Source organism: Armigeres subalbatus, unplaced genomic scaffold (assembly GCF_024139115.2).
Source record: "Armigeres subalbatus isolate Guangzhou_Male unplaced genomic scaffold, GZ_Asu_2 Contig1609, whole genome shotgun sequence".
Taxonomy (NCBI): domain Eukaryota; kingdom Metazoa; phylum Arthropoda; class Insecta; order Diptera; family Culicidae; genus Armigeres; species Armigeres subalbatus.
The window spans coordinates 19,949-47,507 of NW_026942405.1; the positions used below are offsets into that span (position 1 = coordinate 19,949).

The 27,559-nt window shown below is 45.0% G+C and overlaps 1 protein-coding gene across 1 annotated transcript; it reads left to right on the forward strand.

Annotated features, from left to right (window-relative positions):
- Nucleotides 1-1,279: 1,279 nt before the first annotated feature.
- Nucleotides 1,280-27,559, forward strand: LOC134203049 (branched-chain-amino-acid aminotransferase, cytosolic-like). Its single transcript, XM_062678029.1, has 6 exons — nt 1,280-1,756; nt 16,159-16,380; nt 16,868-17,077; nt 17,549-18,083; nt 18,150-18,304; nt 26,896-27,559. The coding sequence occupies exons 1-6, from the start codon at nt 1,739-1,741 to the stop codon at nt 27,082-27,084; spliced, it is 1,329 nt and encodes a 442-aa protein (XP_062534013.1). The 5' UTR covers nt 1,280-1,738; the 3' UTR covers nt 27,085-27,559.

Consider the following 27,559-nt stretch of genomic DNA (forward strand, 5'->3'; position numbering starts at 1 on the left):
ATGGGTTTCGGCCACACAACTCTTCCCCTTAAGCGAAGGGAAAGCAAACGTTTTCTTTAAATGAATGCGTCTGCCCGGTATAACGCGAACGAAGGAGTAATGCTTTCTTTAAATGAATACGTTTTCTCGGTATAAGGCGAAAGGAAGAAATAGAGGATTATTCATAAAAATGTCATGTCTATCCAATCTCAATCTGAAATAAGGACCAAAGTCGCTAGAGAGAGAGTAAGTTTCTTCTCCTCATCTGAATAAAGGAGCCAAGTAAGAAAACGACTATTAGACAAAGGGTCTTCAAAACCCTCGCCAACGATAGAGAAATCGCAAAAAAAATCCAGTTGATGCTTTGCCTTCACTCCATTATTGAATATCATCCCACCTATATTGGGATATTGCAAAAGTCATCCAACTGTTGTCAAGACGTGCCCACTCTGGTCGAATCGAACCATGTAAAATTCGGTCGATGATCCGCTGTTAGGTCTCCTGAAACCATTCCTCATATAGAAAACCTGTTCTCCAAAGTCTAGTCCAGACATCGCACCATATTTTAAAGTTTAGAAAAGGCGAACTGCCTTCCGCGTAGCACCTAATGGCACAGTAACACTCGAAACACACTTTTCTGGCATTCGTGACGTTGATCGTCGAATATGTATGTTCGCGAAAAAAAAACGTCGAGCTGGCTTCGCAAGTAAATACCGCCAACCAAACGCCACCGCGCCGAATTTTAATCAGTTTTGTGCGGTGTTCAAGTTTTCGGTTCTTGCGATAAGGAGTTCCGAACGTTGACGGTACTTTTGGGAACTGGTTTTCAAGTCACTTTCATTTCAAGATGGAATAGATGGTTGATAAGGAATCCTATATGGAAAGTGAAAAACAATTTTGATTTCGATCGAAACATTAAATCAGCAATAAAATTAATCAAAACATGAAAACATCCTTTTATGATTGAAATTGATTGGAGCAGGCTCGTCGATCATTGCGCTTGTTATCACTGCAGTGAGCATTGGGATGTTTCGCCTCGCGGTTTGTCGCCCGGCGCAATGCTCCTTATCTCGCTCTCGCGAGAGTCAACTCGGGTTCGCTCGTTACTCGCTCTCTCTCTCTCTCGCTCTTCGGCGCGAGGCTATGCGACACGATCATCTCGTGGTTCGTGACGCGCGTTCGCACTGATTAGGCGCCCGGCGCAGTATACTGCGGTGTCTGCGTAATCGCCGCTTATGTACTTCGATTCCTGGTCGCGGCGCACCCCGGTCAAGTTATAATTTCGGCTGCGATCCTCGCTTCCAATTCAGTGTTAATTTGGTTCTTGAAGAGTCAACATCAGCTGGAAGCTGGTTGGGAGCAAACACAGATAACCGAGAAGCAAACCCCCCTCGAGAAGTGTGATCGAAATTTGCCTTGAATTATTATATGAACTTGAGAGATTTTAAAGACAAGTGACTATCTGTTTTCCGAGAGTAACGTTGAAGCAAAAAAAAAAATCTGCGAAAGTCAAGGTCGGATAGATCTTTGCGCGGAGTGCGGCAGTAGCTTGGGGTCGATAAAGAAGATCTACATAGAATCGGATTGCAACGCCGAGTTTATTGAACGAGTTAACACGAGAACCAGATATTTTCGCGGGTGATCCGAAACCGAGATTTGATACGAATACGAGGCGCCTGATCGTGTGTGTTCGAAGACGTGTGCCGATCGTTGGACAATTCAGTTCGCTTACCGCTAACGAAAAGCAAAGGTTGCAAAAATGGTTCTACGAAGCAAGGTGAGCAAGGTTCAGTTTCAATTGTAGTTGATTATTCCAATTTTTTGCACAAACGAGGTGGTACTTTTCTTTATTTTTTTTTTTGCGGGTCGGTCAGTTAGTTGTTGGGTTTTTTTCAAGCATAAATTAACTGCAGGTATGGAAAAAAAAAGTTCAAAGTAGATCAAGCCGAGTCGCCGAGTGATTGTGTTCGAAGGCAAACGACGAAGAAGGATAAGGTGAAAAGTTGTTTACATATTAACGTCGTAGTACCGAACTAGAACTGGAGCGGTTCGAAAGCGTTGCCCATCATCAGTATGTTTACGATGGACGGAAACTACTCCGGAAGACTGCGATAACCGAATTGGCGTTCGGGCTTGGCTGCAAGTCGTTGTACTGCGACTGTGTGTTTGTTGATATGGAGGAAGGAATTTTTGGCTATCACTCGACACTCACGTGGTCGGAGGAGAACTTGATGATAAAAAAAGTCTCACTGAGCGTGAGTAGTAGGCTGTGTTTGATTTGATCTACAGTTGTTTACAACGAGCCGAACGTCGGGAGAATGACGATGCGAGAGAACACGTGCGCGTTGCGTCGTCGCGAGATGTTGTAATGGTTTTGGGCGGTTTCTGTGACACCGACGAAAGAGAAAGGGCCTCGGGTTCAATGTTTCTAGAATGAACCGCGGCCTGCTTAGGTCAAGATTTGCAAGTCTGGCACGGCAGCGCTGGGTGTGGTGCGAAAATGTAGGCCGAAATTGATCGATTGGGTCGATGTTGTTATGGCAATTAGCATGCTACTTTGAGTTGATTAGATCCTAGCCGTAGATGAATGATCGAACTGTTTGTTTGTTTCTCTTCTAAGGTGGAAAATTATTGAGTCTATTTTTGAGCTACGAACGTTGGACAACAGTTGGACAAAAATAGAAACGTAAACAAAGTATTAGCGGGGAGAAAAATTGTTAGATTACTTGTTCATCGCCTGGTAGAAGGAATAATGAATTTGTTTTTAAGTTTTTGGAATGTGTTACAGCATGTTTCCATTATTCATTGTCTACCAAATGATATTAGGAGAAACGCCATTCGTCGAAATGTCTGTCGAATCGAAAGTCTTGATCAAATTGTATAGATTCATAACGATCTAGAAATTCTACCGTGAAATTTTGACACCGCAAATATGATGAGGAGCCTTGAACATCGTAGTTCTGCAGTGACTGTAGTTCTTCTCGGCTGGCGTAGGTGCTGTAGAATTATGCTGAACTACCTTCATCGTTCCTTCCGAAAATTTATGGCGTGTCATCTTTCAGACGTAGCAGCCATTATTGGCAACTTGCGACAGTTATTAGCCATTTGAATTGTTCTTCTGACATCTTGGTCATTTCAAACTGAACGCATTTCATTAAATTTGATAGCAATGCGGTTTGCCAAAACCGATATCGTTCTTCAACGTCAGATTCGACGATATAGGGGAAGGGGGGGAAATATGCCCTAGCTAAGCATACACTGCTTTATTGCCTTTTTTGCTATTCATGGGTATTTTTACATTATACAACATTATACAACAAGATAGCTAGTTGATGCCATTCAAAAATTGTCAAAAATCTCAATCATATTGATAATATTCATGAGGCAAAACGCCTTTTAGCTGGCAGCTTCTAGGGAACAAAGCACCATGCGTCGGTGGATCAGCATTCTGGTATGAATAGTGCGTGGAGACGCAAGTACATTGTTGGTTAGTGCCACTAGGGCGTTTTGCCTCGCCAAAATGTTAGATGTTTCTTCAAAATGTGGAAATTTGCGGATTTTGTGACCTTCCCATACGCTACTTTGAAACTTTTTTCGCCTAACCTACATAATTTTAGATCTAGTTTTGTTATGGCCAGCTTAATGACAGTAAATTTGAGGAAAACCACAAAAGGCGTTTTGCCTCGGGAGGCGCGGGGGGTGGGGCGTTTTGGGGCCTCTTCCCCTACTTTCGCTCCTGAGTAAACAAAAATACCGCTCCGGACGTTCCTCATCAAATTAACATTGTGTTCATTTCGCTCGTTGTATCTCCTGTGTACTTCTTATTTCGAAAATTTCAAACAAAATAAAATAGCTGCCTCGATGTCTTTAGTACGCCGGCAATAACAAAAATTTCTCGGAGTAGAGACTCACTCTGTAATTAACGATAATGCTCTGGCAACGCCAAAATTCGACGGAGTCTTTCTTGGTCTAGAAAATACGAAGAAGGAAAATTGGAGAGATTTTCACGTACCGGTTGACCCAACAGGACCCGCTGCGGAACTCGGGTGCATTCTTCACAGACAAGCGGAGATCAGCCCCCATTCAATTCGATGTCCAAGAACGAACAATGTTTAACCAACTGGAGATTTCCAACACGTTTCTCTCTTTTTCTCTAATGGATCTACATTCCAACTGGAACTCGGTCTGCTTTGGTCTGAGGTTGGTTAGCCGCAGGCTTGTTTGGGAGGTGGAAGCAGATGGATAACTGCCCTTCCAAAAGCCTGCGTTTCGTCGTGGGTGTGGAACAGGGTTTATTTTGCTGGTGTAAAGAGATGTACTTCAGGACGCATTTAAGCAAGGCACACAAGCGGACATCTTGGAGACGTTCAGCTGCTCATGGATACTTGTAGTTTTCAAGCGGTTCAGTGAATATGGATTTTCGGGAAACATGCTTGTCTTTATCAGTAAACGGCCACGCACACGCATCAAGGCCCAAACCGTTGTTCTCCATTGGTCCATGTCAGTATGATATTCTATCACAGCTAGTAAGTGTGTTCGAGGCCACGTCTGCACCAGCACCAGCTATTTCTAGCTACAAGATAGCGAAGGTTTTAAGGCTATTAATTGACCTCGCTGCCCCACTTCCGAGCAGAAGGTAAGCTGTAAGACGAGGATTAACCTGATTAAGATGCTCTCCAAGACCCACAGGGTCAACAATCGTGCGATCCGTAGGCGAATCGGTTTGTCTATAACCAACAGTATACTGCTGTGAGGCTTAGGATTCACTTACTTGCTCACCGGAATTTGACCGACATTCGATCATCGACCTTCAATCAATACGTTAGAGCTGCTGCCGGATTGCTCCCATCTACATCTGCCGCTATGCTGCCTTTATCGCGGCAGCAACATCCAGGGAATACCGGTTTCATGTTCTTGTCGAAAAAGATCGGATCCTGTGCACGATGGCCTTAGCCAGTGGCACGGAGCAAAGCATTGGCACCCCTTTACAGCCACTGTCAACAGTTCCATAGTTCTACGCTTCAGGAGTGGTAATGTTTCGAACTAGCGAAACATTTGCTCCGCCGAGGTAGCAGCAGTTTTTATTGCCGCCTACTTGGTCAATCCTCGTTCTCACCGACTCTGCTAGTGCTATCCCAGCGCTACAGGGTGAGCATCCCTAGCATCCCTGAATCCAAAGCGTCGTCGCTAATAAGCACTAGAACACGACTTTTGCCCGGATATCGGGTACTACGGAGGAAGTTACCGTCAATCTTCTTGTGGGAGTTGGCTGCCAAAGCAGGACAAGGTTTGGATTAGGAAACAAGTCAGGGAAGAGGTCATCTCACTCCACCCAGTCGCGGAAGATTAAGGAGTCAACCGCTTCGTAAATCAGCTTTTCTAAATTGAAGAACAAGTAGATTGTCTTCCAGCTACAAATCAAACATACCTGGCGTGGGTCCTTTCAGGATTTCTTACGAAGAGTGTGGAATCCACAACACGGCGGAACACATTCTGTGTTTATGCCTCAAATTCTCTCCTACCAGCATCTCGCAGACGACGTCACAAGTCTTGCTACGGGTGCTCTAACACACTTGGCAATTAGGTTCTGCAGCGTCTGTATCTAACCTCAAACTGATGACTGATTAGTAGTACTTCGCGTTGGACTCGGGGGCAGCCAACCAATCACGAACTCGAACCTTGTCGGAGTCAGTGGAAAGTACAGTGATCGTTCGCTAATTGGGGCACGACCTCACCCCAACTAGCGAATGCCGTTCGCTAATTGGGGCGTTTTGACAAGCGTCAATGTTGTTTACTTTTTGCATCGAACAAAGGAAAATTTTGCGCGCCAGAAAATATCGATCCCGCCAAACACGGAAATAAAACGTCAACGCGTTTTTGACATCACATTCTGACGTTTAGGGAAGATCCATTAATTACGTAACGCAAAAATTGGGCATTTTCGACCCTCCCTCCCCCCTATGTCACACTTTTTGTATGAAACGTCTGAAAATTTTGTGTGGATCGTCACACTTTGCCCAACCCCCCTCCCCCTTAAAGCGTTACGTAATTTGTGGACGCTCCCTTAGCTGCTTTTTAATTGGGTTTCACCCCAATTAGCGAACCCCCAACTAAAAAACGCCCCAACTAGAAAAAACCCAATTAGCGAACGTTCACTGTACTACTGAACTGTCAAAAAAGTTCATTCGACGAGGACCGAATTCATTCGTGACGTCATGCTGCAGAACCTAATAAAAATGCTACGAGTCACTAAGCTATGACTAGGGTTACTGCTCGTGGACTTCATCTCATTGCCCCTATGTTTGTCCTTGCAAAAATATTTTGTTTATGAATTGAATTCGATTCGCCATTTCATGTTTGATTTTTTCAGTGCTATATTTCTGTCTTACCATGCAATGAATATTTCAGTGAGATTCTAAAAAAATGTTCTTTTGCTCCCGAAATAACAAAAGAAAGAGCGTTATTTTCACTTCCGGAGTGTCAAACAAAATGAAAAATCTACCTCGCTTGGAGTTTTTCTTACACTGGAGTAACAAAAATACCTCAGAGTCCCAACTCACACGGACTGCTGTTCTTTCTGGTGATATCGAAATCGCCACGTCAGCTATTCTCGCTCCGAGGGATAATAAAAATGCATCGGCGTTCTTTTTACTTTGGAAGTCTCAGTAGATTGCGACAAAAGTCCTGTCCCATGAGAACTCGTAGTAGATTGCAATCGTTTTTGATCTCATTTTCGGCATCCATTTAGCTACATCAACAGTTAGATTGCTAATGGCGCTGTACATCTTGTGATCAACATGTTTTGTTCAAGGCGGTACTTCATGTGTCAGATATCATTGTTTTTCATCACAGTAGCCCAATTTTTATATTTGAAAACTGGCAAACCAAAACAATAAATTTCCATTCAAGGTCCCGGTAAAACTCCTTACCGATAATCCGGGCTACTATGGTTGAATCATGTTGATCATAATATAGCTGAACGTGATAACAGAGCAGACCTTCTAGCCTTCTGCTTCTGCTTAGCAAACCTAGCCAAGTACTTGGGTCTAGTCTTGGACTCAAAGCCAACATTTAAGCAGTACATCTCGTACATTGTTGATAAAGCTTCTAGAAGAAAGAGACTCACCAAGAATTGTTCTAATGTTTATTATATGCTTAGTACCCGAAAGCCACTTACTGTCCCTTGCGCGTTCCACGCTGTAGTCTGGACTGGAGTACTGACTGTTCTGCGGTCTAGAGCCTTGCACTAAATAATTGACCCGAACGAATCGAATCTGTTCAACGTCGGTTTCTGCGATTCGCACTTCGGAAGTTTCCCTGGTGATATCCGTTTTGCCTACCGAGCTTCTTAGTCTACCGAACCGATGCCGATGTCAATCGATCTGAAACTTCTGCGCGCTAGGAGAGATATCGCTCGGGCAATGACGATCGCTGTTGCACTCCAGGGACGGATGCGAAGGTAATCTGAAACAGATCGTTGTTACCGGATTGCGATTAGATAATGTGACCACTTAAAGGTCACGTTTGCGGAAAAGCCATCGGAAACCGAGTACCAACCTCCACCGCAATTTACTCTTTTTTGCAAATTGAATACATTTCGGATGCTTGATTTGTCTAATCTTCGCATGTGCTTTACTGTTGTATTAAAAAAAATCGTACGGAAGAGTTGCCGAATAATATGAAATTAAATAAATTAACAATTTTCATGGTTGTTTTTACTTCCGAAAATGCTGCGAGACTATACTTTATCGACACTACGATGACATAAACAAAAGAGAAAAATATGACAGAAATGGAATCGAACTGTTTGCATGGGCAGTGAGAGTCATTCACCTTACCTCTGCTCCATGCTTACTTTTGGTAGATAGGATGATTTATGTTGATCGGTTGAAACAGTTTTTCCATATTATGGAATGGTTGTCAAAAGAACAATATTAAGTAATTTTCCATTGTACTGAGCAGTGAATCTGCGTTGCAACAACAATTTTGAAGATTGAAACTATATCCACGTTGCTTGATGCAACAATCGAAATAGTTGTTTCAATCGTGCAAGATTCTCCTGCGTGAACGATTTTTGCTATGGAATTCGACAGCGCATGCAATCTTCCAAATGGGGGAGACTTGACCTCTTTCCACGATATACTCAATCCAGTTGAAAGACGGAATGGGCAACTAGCGAAGTTGGATAGCCACCCCACGCCACGCCGCCGCCATCGCCAATAGTTTTTGGCACGCCGTCGCTGACATTTTTGCATTGACGCGCCTCCATTCAAAATTTGTCACGCCGCTGATTCATAATTTTCCACGCCGATTCAAATTTCGAAGAACAAGCGAAATTTCGAAAAACTAGTGTGGAAATGGCGAAGGATTTCCCATTTAATCCAAAAAATTTCTAGTTGAAATCGAATTTTTGAACAAAAAAGAAAGCCATTTGGCCGAAGACCACAAGGCCGAAAGTTGTTTAACCGAATATATCGTTTGACCGAATAGTCTATTTGATAGAAGACTAAGCAGCATAAAGTCATAAGGCCGAAAATGTCATTTGGTCGAACAGTTCATTTGCCTGAAAATGGCGGTTGGTCGAATATGCCGTTTGGCCGAAATGGTCGTTTGGCAGAAAGCAACATTGGCCGAAATGGACATTCGGCTGATAGTGTCGTTCGGCTGAATTGGTCATTTTCAATATTTTCGCCTGAAAATTCTGAATATTCATTAAGAAATTATTCTCAGACCTTCCACGGGAGCTTCGAGAATTCGTTGGATTTACTTTGGATTTCCAAACGGAGCTCTTTGGATTTCCAGCGAAAAATTCTTCGCATTTTACGTGAGAATTTCGTAAGAATATTGACTAGAAGTTGATCCAAAATTCTACAAGAAAAAAGTTTCTGTTGAGTTTCTTTTGAATAGTCTTCAAAATTTACACAGAAAATCCTTCATGTTTGTAGGATCTTGTGACTTATAATTGGTCGGGGTACAGCCAAACCGCACCAAGCGGCTTTTCGACTGACTTGTGATATTTTGATCGTACAAGGACAACGGAAATAGTTTCATATCAATTTAAGCGTACATTTGCAGTAGTATATCCTCAGTTATGGCGTTAAGGGATATCCGATACGATTTGCGATCAATTAAATCTGCTAAGCCAACTATGAAACAGAAAATGCTTCGTAATATCCGCGGAATAACAAAAAATTCCAGGGAGAAATTTTCTGAAAAAAAAAAAATCTTCAAAGTTTCCGCGGAAGATTGTTCAAAATATAGATTAAAAAAAATGGTTTTAAACGGAAAATTGCTCGAAATTTTTGAAGATTTTCTTTGGATTTTTACAGGAATTTCGAATTTCTTATGGACAATGATAAGAACAAATTTCGATTGGCCGAAAAAGCCATTTGCCCTAAAAGTCGTCTGACCGTAACGATGGTTTGGCCACAGAAGTCATTAGGCGAAAATACCTTTTGGCCATTTGTTCGAAAATGTTATTTGGCATACGGCCAAATGTCAATTACTGAGTCTTTGGTCCGATTCGCGAATTAAAATCAAATTAAACTTAAAAATGACAATTCAATAATTTCTAAATAACCCTGCCTGCAGAACAAGATTATTTTTGGCAGATATTGAATCAGTTTTAATAGACGTTTTGTTGGTCGTCGTAGCACCAGCCTTTTTTTTATGAGCGGTGGATTTCATAATTTCCGAACTATTACTTTTAAGTTTAATTTGAATCGGACCAAAGCCTGAATGGATAATACGGTAAAAATGGCCACTCGTTTGGGGCCTTTTTATCAAATGACAATTGAACAAAATTCCATAACTATTCTACTTTTTAATTCCCTTTAGCCGAGCCGAACTAAACGTTTATCGAAAATGATGTGCCCGAAATGTAGTTTGGCCGAAAGCAACATAAGACGAAAGGAACATTCGATTGAAATCGGCCGAAAAAGTCGTTTGACTGAATAAATCATTTGACCAAAAATGCAATTTGGTAAGAATGGTCATTTGAAAGAAGCCATTTGGCCAAAAATGCTGTTTCTGCAAAACAACCGTTTCGGTCAAAAGGGATTTTCTGCGAAACGTGTCGTACGGATCTGGGTGCTGCGGATAGAGCCGCTTTTCTGCTCTCAAGCGAGTAGCGGGATATTTTGAAATCAATCCCATAACCAGAATTATTTTGCAGTTCTCCGGCTGTCAAACATTTCCCGCTCTTCGAATTTCTCTTTCCATGCTGCACGATGGCGCACAAATGCGCGAGACTCTACATGACTTTACGATGGTTAACATACATTCCTGCCCCAATCAGCTGCTGAATCTCGTGAAATCTCGTAACGAGTGCGTTTTAAGTTGCATTCCTACTAATTATCCACTCGAAATATAATGTGAATATATTTGTTACAAAGAATGCAAAACTCAAACTAAGTTTATTTTTATTTTTTCCCCAAATAATAACAATACTTCTCAAAGACAGGCTTGGTAGTCATATGGCTACTACTTCTGCCTCTTACGCAGGAGGTCGTGGGTTCAATCCCAGGTCCAAATCATTCTCCTAGTTTGTATGTTTCTCTATATTTATCATATTCTAGCAATCGCTAGAAGTGGAAATGAACGTCCATACCGTTTCCATTCCTATCCTATACCTTCAACTTGACTATTCTAGCAGTAGCTGCTAGAATTGGAACTAAAAAGCTCGTTTCTTACATCCAATTAGAAATTCCATCAGTTGCTTTCTTCTATCTATAACATTGGCAGCTCGTTAACCAAGACGAACCTCTGTCTCTCGAACCTAACCCAAAAATTCCAATGAATTCCGTATGAACTCGTGGCAAGTGCAGAGGTATATTCGGCTTGCAGTGGGTGAGTGATTACATCATCATTTCCTCCCTTTTCCCTACATTGACTTGCATTCTGACGTGGCAGGCGCCAGTATGACCTAACTAATCACCAGTACTTGTACATTGAAGATGAGTGCTAGTCCCAAGTAAACATCTGTTGGTTCTCTGTGCAAGAACAGCTGATCTGGTCATAATGGAGTAGCAACTACGGGCAGTCAATCGAGCTCAAGCTCAGATCTCATTAAAACGAACATAACCACAATCTTCAATGTTTGGCTCCGGCACAATAGAAAATTTTGGCTTCACAATCGATTTGGTATTTTCACAAAATATCAAATCGATTCTATCCACCACCCAGGTACGGATCAATTGATCATTTTACTCGTTTAGTCGTTTAGCCGAATAAATCATTTGACAGAAAATGCCAAAATGTTGTTTTGCGAGCAGATTTTTTTCGGGCAAAATGGCTGTTTCTGTCAATTGACCATTCCTACTAAACGGCATTTTCGGTCAAATGAACTATTCGGTCGAACGATTTTTTCTGCCAAAATACCAGTTCGGGTCGAAAGTAGAAGCATAAGTACTAGAACGCTAGTGGCGCTGTAGTCATTTAAATTATTTTGCCAAATTATGCTTCAACAAGCATTAACTGGTCATAATTTATTATTATAATTTATTTCGACCGGATAGCGGTTTCGGATATACGTTCAATTCGGCTTAATGGATTTGGTTAGATGTTTGGCTTACAAAGTAGAGAGGTTACGAAATTTCGTTCAATGATCTTTTAAAAATAAGACCATTTCACCGCTCATGTCATTTGGCCAAATGGGTGGACATTTTCGACCATATTATCCGTTCAGTAATGGAGAACAAATATGGAGAACTTTCTGTGTAAATTTCGAAGAATATTCAGAAACTCAACAGGAACTTCCCGTGGATATTCCAAACATTTTCCTGTATAAATTTAGAACACTTTCTCATCTAAATTCCGAAGTATCTCCTGCTAAAATTCCGAACAATTTTCTTTGGGATTTTCTAAGAGCTTTCTGTTGGTAATTCCAAATAATTCTCGAAACTTCGAAGTAGTTCCCGTGGAAAATCCGGGAATAATTTCCAAATGAATATTTTGGAAAATCTAAAAGAATTTTTTGAAGAACTTCATCAGACTTTTCAGGCGGAATTCGAAAAATTCTTCCGTTGATGTCTTGAAAATATCCCGAGAAAAAGCAAAATAAAATCCCCAAGGAACTTAATAAAAAAATCGTCACGCCGATTCACGACGCCGCCGCCGGCATAAATGACTTTCGGCGTGACGCCGAAAACGCTGTCACCGCCGACCCAAAATTCTGACCTACGCCGCCGCCGCTGAATCTCGGACCGGCGCGGTGCACACCTCTACCCCCCAACTCAGAAAACTCAATTTGCAAACGTTCATTGTACGTATATTCGCTTAGAAATTAATGCCCCTTTTCATTTGGAAGTTATCATTTAGATTTTTTGACAGAATAAAAATTCTGCCTCGGAGTCCTTCTCGCTCCGAAAATAACAAAACTGCCTCGGAGTCTCGGTCAAAAATTCCCAAACAACACAAAAAAGCTATGGCTTAGTCTTTCTCGATCCGAAAATAAGAAAAGTTTCGAGCAAAATAAAATAGCTACAGGTTCCGGCAATCACGAAAATGCTTCCGGGGTTTCTCTTACCGAACGTTGGAAACAAAATTTGAAAAAAATGTTATGGAGTTCTCGCTTCAATAACAACAAAAATGCTTGAGAAGCCTTTTTACTTTTTAATTTTGAAACAAAACACAAAAAGGTTGCAGCAAATTCTTACGCGCCACGTTAAGAAGGAATTTGACTAGGAGTTAGAAGAATAGAAAGAAAATTCCAAGACGGCCAAAAATTCGGATGGTGGATGGCCAAAAATTCGGATGCTGTCTGGTTCGGATGGTGCAAACAAAATTTGAAAACACGTCGTGGAGTTCAAATTTTCCCAAGAGTTCTTTCCACTTTGAACATTAGGAACGGAGTCCTCCTACTCGCTCCGAAAAATAACAGAAATGTTTCACAGACCTACCATGGCTTCGGAATAAAGCCTTCACTTTGATGTTCTGAATTCAGTTATACTGCCAGATAAGTGCCGGATCTAGCGAATCCTTTCTTGAGCCGTTATTCGATCACACGCTCGATGGCTTTCGACAGGCGGCTGACGAGTGCATCAAAACGGTATCCGGAAGAGTCTATATGATGATCATCAACCAGAGGATATTGATGAATTAAATTGCCCTGAGTTAGTCTTCCAGTAGTACCGTCGTGATTCGTTGGTTGGGATTTTAATATATGCGGTCCTCCACAGCCCAACTAGATAGACCTCCTAGGTTAACATTACATCCGATAATGAGATTGCTTAAACACGATTATACGTCACTACTCACTGAATATCATTTGTGATGTGCTAATCGCAAAGTATGTGAACAAATGACATTCAGTTGACCGAGCTAAAAAAACAGAAATCGTTAGTTGGGTCGAGGGTGTGACCCAACCAGTGAATCGTGACTGTAGTTGCCACTTACGACACCAAAAGGACTCTTGTTTCTATAATAGTTGGGTCACAGGAGAGTTAATTTGCAAAGTTCAAATTAATTTACAATTTTTGCTTTGCGTATGATAAAACTCGTAATCAGCAATCAACCGCATTTTCCGCAATTTCCCAAAATAACATTTTAGCAGTCATTTCTAAACATAGCCCCTCCTATGTACTAGGGATCCTACATTCAGAGATATGCGAAAGCGGCCATCTTGAGCCAATCGAGCATTGAGAGCTGTCAGAATCTGAGCCAAATGAACATTGTTATTGTTGCGGATTAAAAGGTATTGCGATTGTAATGAAAAATAATTTACGAAAAGTTTTGTCGAATAAACAATTTGTTTTACATTGGCAAGTTGAAGTAGTCTAGTTTGTGCATGGTGCTTTGTTCATTTGTATTGCACTTTTATTTTAGTGATAATGCACTGTTGGACGTTAGATAACGAAATCTGAAAATTTTATTATTCGCAAAGTCATGTTCGAGCTCCAACATTTTGCGCCACGGCAAGTGCTGGCAGCGTTTGTTTACGAAAGTAACAGCGTTGCTGAATCGTCTGGAAAAGTATTCGCACATCTCTTAATATAGGATCCCTACTATGTACCATCAATGCAAGCGTTACATCCATTCGCCCCATACAGAAACCGGCTCGCTCTCGCGGCGGTTAAACCGCCGTTAACCATGTCGCTGCTCACTTTCAAGATCGCCGGGAAGTGATCGTGCGTGCGTGGAAACTCGAACCCAGGAGTATCCTATTTCGACGCAGTCAGTCAGTCAGTCGTCGTTGACCTTCGCTCGATTACTGATTGCGTACGGTTCCGACGGCTACGGGCGGCGCGGCAGTGCATCAACTTTCAAGAGCGCTTGGGGGTTTCCCAGTTGATGACATTGCACTTTGCGCAACGCAACTGGACACTCCCACATCCGTGGGCCAAACTGGCGTTATCAGATAACGGGGTTCTCCTGCCCATCGCCAGCTGCTGCGTAATCATTCGCCAATTGAGCTTTATTTACTTGTTGGTTCACTAATTTGGGGCAAAAACCAATTTAAAAGTTTAACCAAACGTCAAAATGTGATTTTAAACCAGCGGTGACGTTCCATTTTCGCAATACTTAGCGAGATCAATAAATTTTGTCGCGTGGAATTTCGTGCCCCATTTAGTGAGCGATCACTGTACTCGAACAAAGTGAGACGCACAATAATGGCTACACAAACTTCATGTTGAGTCGGATTTTCTTCAAACTTTCTAGAATTCAACTACAATTCCGAATGTAGCCTTAGATATAAGCTTTTACCTGGAAGCTTCATCTAATAATAAAGTATGAAACTGAAACGATCAAATTTAATCGTTTACAGTTCAGTCGACATGAGACAAACGGGAATTTATCAAATGTCAACGGGACACTCCAAATAGGCTATGGATAGAAAGTTTTTGATGGAGTCTACTTCATGTTTATAAATTTGTTTTAAGACGCAACCGCAAACAACTTGAAACGATTTTAACAATTGAGAAATTTCGCAAAATCGTTTGAGTAAAATGGATGCGTGAATCCTTGAAGTGAGAGCACTTCCCGGTTGCAATCCGCCACTTGCGACTCTAAATTGCTTCTGAAGGTGATCATCACAAATAGAATCATATAAAATAGAGCAACTTCGTTACTGGCTGTGTCACATTCAAATGCCACACGACAAATCACGACTACCTACATTTTGCTTTGAAGAGTGCACTTTTCCAATCAACCGACGGCATAGTCACGTCTTCCTATTCATGCGATGAGTAGAGGGCGTGCATCCGACGACGACGACGGCAGTCGGCCAATCATCAGCGGGTCAATGTCATCCATCCGATGAATAATGGGCGCTCTCGTTATCTGGGTTTGGCCGAGCGGCTGTCGTCATCTTCGCAAGAAGACCGCGCGGAAAACGGGAAATAAGCCTCAATTGAGTTGTTTTGGATCGCTGCGGTATAAATAAAAATATTTTGTTATTGCCGCTGTGAGCTCGCGAGCATCCGAGGCGTGCGCTTTGTAGGAAGCGTTCTACGCATATTGTTTGCATTGGATTTGCATCGCCAAGACGCGGTCAAATGTCAAACAACTAGCGCAGGGTGTGCCAAACATCGGACAGGGCTGTCCTTATCAACACGGTGGCGAATATTTCTTTTTGTAATCATTCTTTCAAAAAATAAACGCGCGTCCTATCAATATCATGTTATTATCGCCATAGCAACAGCTGGCTTTGTTCCGCCTACTTTGACTGTTTAACCGCCACACCTACTATCTTGTTGTGCCGTTATCAGGAGCCAATTTTTTGCCCGAAACATCAAAAATATGACCGACGACGTTGACCCGCTTATTTGCGGGAGTCAAGCGTGTCTGCACCGTGGACGGTGGTCAATTCCATCAGCAGAGCTGTCTATCATACTCGGCGTATGTCGTGATTGCCAATTCGATTTATGGCGGAAAGGAAAACTTTGATTTGCCTGCGCGCCAACGTCACAGCAAGTGACAGGGTTATCTTTTGCACGGGTTTCGTGCGTCACATGCATTCGTCGTGTACTGCGATAACGGCGCTTTGGGGACTGTAACCGACTGACCGACAACAACCGCGATTTTGCGGTTTGGGAAGAAGGTGGCGTGGTGCGACCTTATCAAGCCACCGTCTCCTGTTTATTACCGAATTAGAATAGCGGTCATAAAAATCAATGCCACCATCATTATCAATCCGCCACCGATTATTAACGCATTTTTATTGTCCGTGGTTCTTTCCAGAGCTTTGCCCGCTACATTTTCCAGAATCAGCACAAACTGATCCAGCAGCTGGTGCAGACACAACAACTACAGATTCGACTGTGCAGTGGCGGTTCGCAGCAGATCCAACAGGCGCTACGCGTCGAAGATGATGATATGCCGAGGATCTCTCAGGCCGCTCCGGTGGCGGCGCCCTTCCCGATGAAGATTGAGCACGCGCCGGACGTCGGTGAGCAGTTCCGGGTGAGTGAATGTCGACTAGCTAGCTAGCGCCTAGATAGTGGCGACGGCGTAATGACCCTGAACTTGACTGCGGCTGGATTAGCATTCGATAGCTAGGGTTTGGGACTGCCGGTTGCATTAATGCGAAAGTGTGACTTCGGTGACGGTTCTAGAGTAGAACTTCAAGTTGTTGACCTCTTTGCACCTTTCATATGCTAATCGAGTGATGGTGACATCACTTTCACAGTAGTTGGATTGAGTGGACTGTGGCTTTACTGAACTAATTAGAATACAATTAGCGCGATTCGCGTGGCTGGCCTCATTCTGATTGCTTCGACAGTTTAAAATTGTGCTGAAACTTAATGAAATGACTTTCTTTTCATGCGCAATAATACATTTCGTAGTTGAAAGGACGTGGCCAGTGCAATGACTTCTACTGCTATCGACCGTTGCAAGCAACGACAACAAAGCATGTCACTAACCGTCTGTTCCCTTTGTTTCCCCACAGTACTCGGACCTCTCGGTACGATTAGCCGCTCCGCACCAGCTCTCCCCGAAACCGGACACCGACGATATGGCCTTCGGCAAGTACTTCACCGACCACATGCTCAAAATCGCGTACCACAAACGGCTCGGAGGTTGGCAGAAACCGGAAATCACCCCCATGGAAACGCTAAACCTGCATCCCGCCGCCAAGGTGTTCCACTATGCCGTCGAGGTAAGCACCCATGCATAGGTTGATGGCACCTTGACGCTAATTGGTGCGATCGTTTAGCATGTCAATTGCCACCGTGAATGGGAAAACAAGGGTAATAAACAAGTTGTTGTTTCGCTGGCATTGTTATCAGTGGGCTGATTAGCGAAATCCGCGATAACAGGCGATCGGTTGATCGATCGTTTCCAATCTTAGTAGCTACCGTGTTGGTGGATCGTACGAGCCTCTCTCACCTAGTTTGCAATTCTTGTTCGTCTCGTTGTTGTCAACGGCTGATTGTGCATTCAACATTGACACTGAATATAACCTTTATTTGTTATTGGAACTTGTTTTCAAACCCTATTCTGTTTATTGATCTTATTTTAATTTTAAATTCCGATAATTTGTTTTGCTTTCCGAACAAATCTATTTGAATTAAATTTGAAGTTTCTGCCCACACTACTCACGATTTCCCTCTTGCCCATCCTCTTCCAGCTCTTCGAAGGCATGAAGGCGTACCGCGGGGTGGACGGCCGCATTCGGTTGTTCCGCCCGGACATGAACATGGCCCGCATGAACATCACCGCGTACCGTTCGGGACTGCCCACCTTCGACGGGGAGGAACTCGTCAAAGCCATGTGCCGACTGATCATGATAGATTCGGAGTGGGTCCCGCACACTGAATCGGCCAGTCTGTACATCCGACCCACCCTAATTGGCATCGAACCCACGCTGGGCGTGGCCTCGTCGGACTCGGCTCTCCTGTACACGATACTGTCGCCGGTGGGATCGTACTTCAAGCCGGGCGCTGGTGGACTGAAGCTGTACGCCAATCCGAAGTATACCCGTGCGTGGCACGGAGGCGTTGGTGATCGGAAGGTGGGGTCCAATTATGGGCCAACGATTCACGTGCAAAGGGAGGCGCTGAAGGAGGGATGCCACCAGGTGCTGTGGCTGTACGGCGATGCGCATGAGCTTACCGAGGTCGGCGTGATGAATATCTTCATGTTGCATATGAAGGAAAATGGAGGTAGGTTTTTTTTTTAACGTTTGAATTGGAATACGGGTGGAGGCTAATGGATGTTTTGCATTACAGAACGGGAACTGGTAACCCCGCCGCTGGATGGTCTGATTTTGCCGGGAATAACACGCGATTCCATTCTCCGACTATGTCGACAGTGGGGAGAATTCACCGTCAAGGAGGAGAAGTTCACGATGCCGATGGTGAAGCAGTTGGCCAAGAAGGGACGGGTAAGTGTCAATTCAGTTCATGAACTTGATTCTATTCGCTGGTGTACTCTTCGTTTTACTTTCACTGGATTCTTGAGATAAAGGTCGTCAAAAGTTTGCCGGATTTTTATTGGAATTGGAAAAAGCTTCAATCGTAGGCTTATAGAAGTTCTGAGCGGCAGCCTATCGAAGTTCTATGTGGCTCTATGTCGTCATTCTGTGTGGCTACCTCTAGAAGTCATGTTGCTTATCGAAGTGTTATGCGGTTGCTTATCGAAGTCCTGAGTGAATGCCTATCGATGTTCTGTGGTTGCTTATTGAAGTCATGAGCGGTTGCCTATCGGAGTTCTAAGCGGCTGCTTCTTGAAGTTCTGAGCAGCTGCCTGTCGAAGCTTAAAGAGGTTGTCCATCGATCTTTTTGACTGCTGCCTTATCAAAGTCCTAAGCAATCGTCTATGGACGTTCTGAGCATTTGCCTATCGGAGTCCAGACCAGTTAACTGCTTGAGTTCTTTCCTCAAAAGCACAACTACTTTGTCGTAGTCCTGACAAGACCTGTCTCGGATTCGAGACCACCTGCCATACGTTATCTGGGGATATGTTTCCCCCAATTGAGAATATTTTTGGTCAAATCAAGTGACTTTCTATTGCAGTCCTGACCAGCTATTTGTCAGAACACAAACCAGTTTCCAGCCAGCCAGTAATCTGAGCAGATGCCTATCGGAGTGCATATAAGTTACCTGGTTGTGTCCTAATCTCTCTATGTAGCGGTAATTTGTGCGAAACTAACAAGCTGCCTTTCAGAGTTCTGACCATTTGCCTATGTGACTTAAAACAGGCTGCCTAACGGAGTTCTGACTGGCTACCAGCTGTTTGTTCGAGACCTAATCTAAACATCATGACTGGTCTGTCGAAGTCCCGACTTGCTGGCTTTTGGAGCACAGACCGCCTGCTTGACGGGGTCAGATATATTTTTTTTCTATTTAGAAGTATTTTGTGAGAGGTAATTCTTTTGATTTAGGAGATGTGTGACTAACTTACCGGCCATCTGTAGGAGTCCTGACCTGCATTGATTATCTGTCTATCGGAGTCCCAAACGACTGCCTATCGCGGCCCTAACTGGCACCTTATTTGAGTCCCAACCTCAGAATTTGGATTGGTCTGTCGACATCCTGACTCCTGACTAGTTGTCTAGTTATGCACACCTACCTGCCGGGGTCATGGTCACGTATCTGTAGGGGAAGGGTAGTTAGGCCAAAGCCATTTGGCCGCATTCCATTGGGCCAATTTGAACATTTGGCCGAAAAATTTGTTTGACTGAACAAGTCATTTGACCTAAAATGCCGTTTTGCCGAAAAGGTCACACGGCCGAAAATGTCGATTGACTGAAAAGGTCGCCTGGCCGCAAAAGTTGTTTGACCGAACAGGTCATCTGACCGAAAAGGTCACATAGCCGTTGAAGGTCACATGCCGTTCGGCCGAAAATGTCGGATGGCTGAAAAGGTCGCCTGGCCGCAAAAGTTGTTTGACCGAATAGGTCATTTGGCCGAAAATGCCGTCTGGCCGAAATGATCATTTGGTAGAATGGACCAAATGTTATTTGGTCGAACTGGTCATTTGATCGTAAACGTCGTTTGACCGAACAAATCATTTGGCCGAAAATGTCGTTTGCCCGGAAAAGATCATATGGCCGTTAATGTTGTTTGACCGAACAGGTCATGTGACCGAAAATGCAGTTTGGCAGAAGATCTCGTTTGGCCGAAAAGCCGCATAGCTTAGATTTGCTTGATTGACTGTACACATCGTAGTTGCTAGTCGTGATTGAAGTATGAAGTGAATTGGTGAACAGCTCGGAAATTGAATAATTTTCTCGGGACTAGAAAGTTATTCTCAATGTACATACGTCGGAGTTTCTTTAATACTAGACCAAAAACGATGCCGGCCACGTCCTCACCGCCAATTAGGATAAGTAGAGGAAAATTAGTTCGACACTCATTGCTACAAGAGACCGAGGAATCCTCTGCATCTCCATGAGCGCACTGAAGAGGAATAGCATGTTAGTTGGGAAGGAAATCTATTGGAAATCGCCTTGGTAAGCGATGAATTATTTCTTTTGAACGATGCCATATTTATGATGATACAAAGACGGAAAAGCAACGCTTGTTTAACGTATTTTCCCGAAGACTGTTTCGACATCTTAACTACTTCGCTATGACTAAAACACGCACTGTACTTACTTGATCGATGGCTACTGCAAACTACTGAAAATCACGCCTGTTTCGACCGGAGCATTGCGCAATACATGCGCATGAGCCAACGAATACCAAATGGATTTTTTTTTCATTTTCGTGACGGCTAAAACACGCACTTTACTTATTTGCTCGATGACTAATGCAAACTAATGAAGATCGCGCCAGTTTCGACCGGAGTAAAGCGCAATACAAGCCATCGTTTGGCCGAAATGATCATTTGGTAGAAAAGGTCACATGCTTGAAAGGTCATTTGACCAAAAACAGCCAAAACAGATTTTCGGCCGTATGACCCGTTCGGTTAAATAATTTTTTCAGGCAAATGGCCCAACGACCATTTTGGCCAAATAGAATTCACGGAGAAACGACATATTCGGCCAAACGACTTCGTCGTCTATCGTCTGAACAACATTTTCGGCCCTATGAAAATATCGGCCAATTGACTTTCGGCCAGATGGACTTCGGCCAAATGACTTATTCGGCCAAGCAACTTTCAACGAAAGGACTTTCGGCCAAACGGCCCCCATTTCAGGGCTGGTAGCGACCGATGCCGCTCGAAATAGTGACTTTAGTGACCAAAGCTGACGAAAAAAGAGACCAAATAGTGACTTTCAGTTGCAGAAAAAGTGGCCAAATAGTGACTTTCAGTTTCAGTTGCAAGAGACGAAATCAAGCGTTTTTGGGGTCGAAGGAGAATCTTTCTTTCGTAAGTTTTGGCGAAAAACATCTTTCACTCGCCATTCTTTTCTTTTAGAACGAACTCAGAAGAGAAAGGAAAATCGAACACGCTAATTTTTATCTACTCAGTGACTAAGTGAAATTGAATTGCCTTCTCCCTAGCAGCACAAATGTTCCGCACAGGTTATTGCAACTCATATGTGACCGGATTCAGTTACAATCAAGTTGCTGTAACCATTTTTGTCTGACTTGTGTTGCTCGGGCTCTTTCAAACCCACGGAAATTTTACTCAATATCAGTCAAGCCAAGCCAATTTTACTCAAATATCAGTTTCGAGCCTCTTGAAAGGAGGCTTCCGAGCCTCTTGAAAGGAGGCTTCCGAGCCTCTTGAAAGGAGGCTTCCGAGCCTCTTGGAAGGAGGCTTCCGAGCCTCTTGAAAGGAGGCTTCCGAACCTCTTGGAAGGAGGCTTCCGAGCCTCTTGGAAGGAGGCTTCCGAGCCTCTTGGAAGGAGGCTTCCAAACCCCTTGGAAGGAGGCTTACGACCCTCTTTTAAGGAGGCTTCCGAGCCTCTTTAAAGGAGGTTTCCGAGCCTCTTGGAAGGAGGCTTCCGAGCCTCTTGGAAGGAGGCTTCCGACCCTCTTGGAAGAAGGCTTCCGAGCCTCTTGGAAGGAGGCTTCCGAGCCTCATGGAAGGAGGCTTCCGAGCCTCTTGGAAGGAGGCTTCCGAGCCTCTTGAAAGGAGGCTTCCGAGCCTCTTGAAAGGAGGCTTCCGAGCCTCTTGAAAGGAGGCTTCCGAGCCTCTTGAAAGGAGGCTTCCGAGACTCTTGAAAGGAGGCTTCCGAGCCTCTTGGAAGGAGGCTTCCAAACCCCTTGGAAGGAGGCTTACGACCCTCTTTTAAGGAGGCTTCCGAGCCTTTTGAAAGGAGGCTTCCGAGCCTTTTGAAAGGAGGCTTCCGAGCCTCTTTAGAGGAGGCTTCCGAGCCTCTTTAAAGAAGGCTTCCGAGCCTCTTTAAAGAAGGCTTCCGAGCCTCTTGGAAGGAGGCTTCCGAGCCTCTTGGAAGGAGGCTTCCGAGCCTCTTGAAAGGAGGCTTCCGAGCCTCTTGAAAGTAGGCTTCCAAGCCTCTTGAAAGGAGGCTTTCAGGCCTCTTAAAGGAGGCTCTGAGGCCTCTTGGAAGGAGGCTTCCAAGCCTCTTGGAAGGAGGCTTCCGACCCTCTTTTAAGGAGGCTTCCGAGCCTCTTGGAAGAAGGCTTCCGAGCCTTTTGAAACGAGGCTTCCGAGCGTCTTTAAAGGAGGTTTCCGAGCCTCTTGGAAGGAGGCTTCCGAGCCTCTTGAAAGGAGGCTTCCGAACCTCTTAAAAGGAGGCTTCTGAGCCTCTTAGAAGGAGGCTTCCAGGCCTCATAGAAGGAGGTTTCTGAGCCTCTTGGAAGGAGGCTTCTGAGGCCTCTTGAAAGGAGGCTTGAGGCCTCTTAAAAGGAGGCTTCTGAGGCCTCTTGAAAGGAGGCTTCTGGGCCTCTTGAAAGGGAGGCTTCTGAGCCTCTTGAAGGAGGCCTGAGGCCTCTCGAAAGGAGGCTTCTGAGCCTCTTGACAGGAGGCTTCCGAGCCTCTTGGAAGGAGGCTTCTGGAGCCTCTTGGAAGGAGGCTCTCCGAGCCTCTTGGAAGGAGGCTTCCTGAGCCTCTTGGAAGGAGGCTTCCAGGCCTCTTGGGAGGAGGCTTCCAGAGCCTCTTGGAAGGAGATTTCCGACCCTCTTGGAAGGAGGCTTCCAGGCCTCTTGAAAGGAGGCTTCAAGCCTCTTGAAAGTAGACTTCTGAGCCTCTTGAAGGAGGCTGAGCCTCTTGGAAGGAGGCTTCTGAGCCTCTTGGAAGGAGGCTTCCGAGCCTCTTGGAAGGAGGCTTCTGAGCCTCTTGGAAGGAGGCTTGAGGCCTCTTGGAAGGAGGCTTCTGAGCCTCTTGGAAGGAGGCTTCCGAGCCTCTTGGAAGGAGGCCTGAGCCTCTTGGAAGGAGGCTCGAGCCTCTTGGAAGGAGGCTTCCGAGCCTCTTGGAAGGAGGCTTCCGAGCCTCTTGGAAGGAGGCTGAGGCCTCTTGGAAGGAGGCTTCCGAGCCTCTTGGAAGGAGGCTTCTGAGCCTCTTGGAAGGAGGCTTCTGAGGCCTCTTGGAAGGAGGCTTCCAGGCCTCTTGGAAGGAGGCTTCTGAGCCTCTTGGAAGGAGGCTTCCAGGCCTCTTGGAAGGAGGCCTGAGCCTCTTGGAAGGAGGCTTCCAGGCCTCTTGGAAGGAGGCTCTGAGCCTCTTGGAAGGAGGCTTCCTGAGGCCTCTTGGAAGGAGGCTCGAGCCTCTTGGAAGGAGGCCTGAGCCTCTTGGAAGGAGGCTGAGGCCTCTTGGAAGGAGGCTTTGAGGCCTCTTGGAAGGAGGCTTCCGAGGCCTCTTGGAAGGAGGCTTCTGAGCCTCTTGGAAGGAGGCCTGAGCCTCTTGGAAGGAGGCTTCTGAGGCCTCTTGGAAGGAGGCTTCCAGGCCTCTTGGAAGGAGGCTTCCGAGGCCCTCTTGGAAGGAGGCTTCTGAGGCCTCTTGGAAGGAGGCTTCCTGAGCCTCTTGCAAGGAGGCTTTGAGCCTCTTGCAAGGAGGCTTGAGCCTCTTGGAAGGAGGCTTCCGAGGCCTCTTGGAAGGAGGCTTCCGAGGCCTCTTGGAAGGAGGCTTCTGAGGCCTCTTGGAAGGAGGCTTCCGAGCCTCTTGGAAGGAGGCTTCTGAGCCTCTTGGAAGGAGGCTTCCAGGCCTCTTGGAAGGAGGCTTCTGAGCCTCTTGGAAGGAGGCTTGAGCCTCTTGGAAGGAGGCTCTGAGGCCTCTTGGAAGGAGGCTTCCGAGGCCTCTTGGAAGGAGGCTTCTGAGCCTCTTGAAAGGAGGCTTCCAGGCCTCATGGAAGGTGGCATTCAGGCCTCTTGGAAGGAGGCTTCTGTGCCTCCTGGAAGTAGGCTTCTGAGCCTCTTGAAGGAGGCTTCCAGCCTCTTGGAAGGAGGCTTCCAGGCCTCTTGGAAGGAGGCTTGAGAGCCTCTTGGATGGAGAATTTGAGGCCTCTTGGAAGGAGGCTTCTGAGGCCTCTTGGAAGGAGGCTTCCGAGCCTCTTGGAAGGAGGCTGAGCCTCTTGGAAGGAGGCTTCGAGCCTCTTGGAAGGAGGCTTCTGAGCCTCTTGGAAGGAGGCTTCCTAGCCTCTTGGAAGGAGGCTTCCAAGCCTCTTAGAAGGAGGCTTCTGAGCCTCTTAGAAGGAGGCTTCTGGGCCTCTTGAAAGGGAGGTTTCGAGCCTCTTGGAAGGAGGCTTCCGGGCCTCTTGGAAGGAGGCTTCCAGGCCTCTAGGAAGGAGGCTTCTGAGGCCTCTTGGAAGGAGGCTTCCGAGCCTCTTGGAAGGAGGCTTCTGAGCCTCTTGGAAGGAGGCTTGAAGCCTCTTAGAAGGAGGCTTCCAGGCCTCTTGGAAGGAGGCTTCAGGCCTCTTGGAAGGAGGCTTCCTGAGCCTCTTGGAAGGAGGCTTCCTGAGGCCTCTTGGAAGGAGGCTTTGAGCCTCTTGGAAGGAGGCTGAGGCCTCTTGGAAGGAGGCTTCCTGAGCCTCTTGGAAGGAGGCCTGAGGCCTCTTGGAAGGAGGCTTCCGAGCCTCTTGGAAGGAGGCTTCTGAGGCCTCTTGGAAGGAGGCTTCTGAGCCTCTTGGAAGGAGGCTTCTGAGCCTCTTGGAAGGAGGCTTCGAGGCCTCTTGGAAGGAGGCTTCTGAGCCTCTTGAAAGGAGGCTTCTGAGCCTCTTGGAAGGAGGCTTCTGAGCCTCTTGAAAGGAGGCTTCCTGAGTATCTTGAAAGAAGGCTTCCAGACCTCATGAAAAGAGGCTTCCGTGCCTCTTGAAAGGAGGCTTCGAGCCTCTTTTGTCCTTTTGATCTTTTGTCCGCATCCCGCAGCTTTTCCCATAGGCAGGGTAGGCAGGATTCAAAAATCTTTGATTTAGGTCGATTCTACTGATCGACATGCATATTATGTAAAATACAAAGTTTTAGAATTAAAAATTACTAAAATATTTTCAATTATTTTTACTGAAACTGTTATACATCCGCCATTACGCATTTTTGTCCGAGGTACCCCCTGGATCCAGCGAAGGTACCCCCGGGGGTACATGTATCCCAGGTTGAGAATCGCTGGTCAAGAGGATCTATTATAAAAATACTTGGTAAAGCAGGGGAGAATTAAGTCTCCCAAGGCCCTTGTGGAGCAGCTGATGGCAGCTTCTCCGGCAAGTTTATGGTCGCAGTTTAATTTTTTTACAGACCGAACTGTTATGGGCTTGGTCGGGACAACATTTTCGGTCCCTTTGAAGCAAGTACCTGCCAGCAAGGGAGTCTGCTTTGTGCTTGATTGCTTGAATCTCGTCGGATTTTCTATATCGGCCAGTAAATCATGTGACGTGTGTGAAGAAACAGTCAGCAGCAAAAAGAAAGTGAAAGTTTTTTGAGTCTCCATAGATCTAGGATTTTTCTTTTTCACCACACTTTTGTTCAGTGAAGGTGACAAACTTGATCCAGACCCTTTCGTACCCCACAGAACCAACTATGGAGGGCTCCGGATCCACATTGGCCGGGTTTAGTTATAGTTTTGTCCTCCATCTATTTTATTTACGTCTGCAACCTTTCCGGACTTCACACTTACACTTCAGCTGAGTTCGCTTGTGTCAAGCGGGCCTCTTGTCCTCCCGCCATCTTGTGTAGGCTTCAATTATCTCTTCAACAAACGATCATATGATCCAAATTTTTAAAAAAATAAAAAAACGGATCCGAAACGAGCAAACCATGCAAACTCTCATATGAAAGAGCTATAGAAAGGTGATGTGCAATAAGACCCCAGTCTTCACCCGGTTTTTAGAGTCCCCCAGTGTCGAGAGAAGAGCTGACACTCCTTCACAGCCAATATAGGAGAAAAATATTAGAAGGGCAGGCAGTTCAGAAATCCTGTGGGCGTCTGTTACCGAACGTCTGTTTGTAAGTCTGCGGTCTCCATAACTAATTAGGAAGACCCAAACACGGTTTGAAATCAAAGACTGGACTTAAGGACCGCTTTTAAGAGATTTCAAAAGCCATTTGGGTTGTTAGAACTATCTTAAAGTCCGCATGCGAAAAATAGGCCGAGGTATAAGATTTCACTGCATTGTTACCAACCTTTACCAACGTAAAGCCAGGTTCTATGTTTTTAAATATGTGCCCTGTTTGGATTACTTCTGGCCTCTTTCCATTATCCTCTACTCCTACTCCTTTTACCAGTTGGCCTTCCTGAATTTCAGGGACTTTGATTAGTTAAAGAACTAAGCAATTGTTTCCAAAACTCAATACAAAATCCAGTTGTCTTTCGAAGTCCTGAACTGAAAAAAATACCACTTAGGGACTTAACGTTGCGGAAAATTCTGTCAGGCGGGGTTACCAGTCAGAGTCGAGACTGGCAATTCATAGAAGGACGGTTTTTTTTTAGCGCTGCTCGGTTGGCTGTCAGATTGGTTTCTTATAATAATTATTATTCTATTCCGTTGTAGTTTTCTATCAGAATCTCGTCCGGAAATTTACATCTCATTCGAATTCTTATCTATTAGGACCCCTCCGAATAGCAGAAATTTCCCTCGCAGCACATATTTTGTTTTCCAATTTGCTCACGCACTTTTTCTCTCTTTCTCATCCACAGTTGCTGGAAATGTTCGGCGCCGGCACTGCTGCCGTCATCAGCCCGATCGAGCGCATCGCCTATATGGGCGAGGAAATCCAGGTGCCGACCGAAAGCCACGAATCGCCCGTGTACCGGCGGCTGTACGACACCCTGACCGGAATCCAGTACGGCAAGATCGAACACCCGTGGGCCCCGGTTATAGACTAAGCGAACGGAGGAGTACCCCCGCAACCCCGCGACGCTGTTCTATTACTACTTCTACTACTACACTAATAGGTGAATCAGCAGTACTATTTTGTTTTAAACTGTGCATGAGTGGGATTTGAGTGTAGGCGCGAGTGCGTATGAGTGGATAAGTCTTCCAGATATTGTTAGTTAGGTTCCGCAACAAATGAATACAGGTTAGGAGAGGAAAAAGACACTCTTAGGTGAGATATCGGAAGCGGAGTGGGTGCATGCTAAGATGAAGTAAGATTAGATTTAGAAGCTGGAAGGAACGTTGATTTCTTATGCAGCTTGCATTGTGTTACAGGACGGGTGGAAGACCCCGAATAGTGCCAAGCAAATGGTAGCGAATCGATTGTGATTTTTTTTTGTTTATACAGTTGTTAATCTTTAGTGAGTCATAATCAAGATTTCATTTTCACTACAGCAAATAGAAATACTTGTTCTTAATGTAGAA

What these genes read in the sequence shown, in the direction of transcription:
- LOC134203049 (XM_062678029.1), top strand. An exon ending in TGTTCCACTATGCCGTCGAG is followed by an intron (nt 17,078 to 17,548) that starts GTAAGCACCCAT and finishes ATCCTCTTCCAG; the next exon opens with CTCTTCGAAGGCATGAAGGC. An exon ending in GCATATGAAGGAAAATGGAG is followed by an intron (nt 18,084 to 18,149) that starts GTAGGTTTTTTT and finishes TTTGCATTACAG; the next exon opens with AACGGGAACTGGTAACCCCG.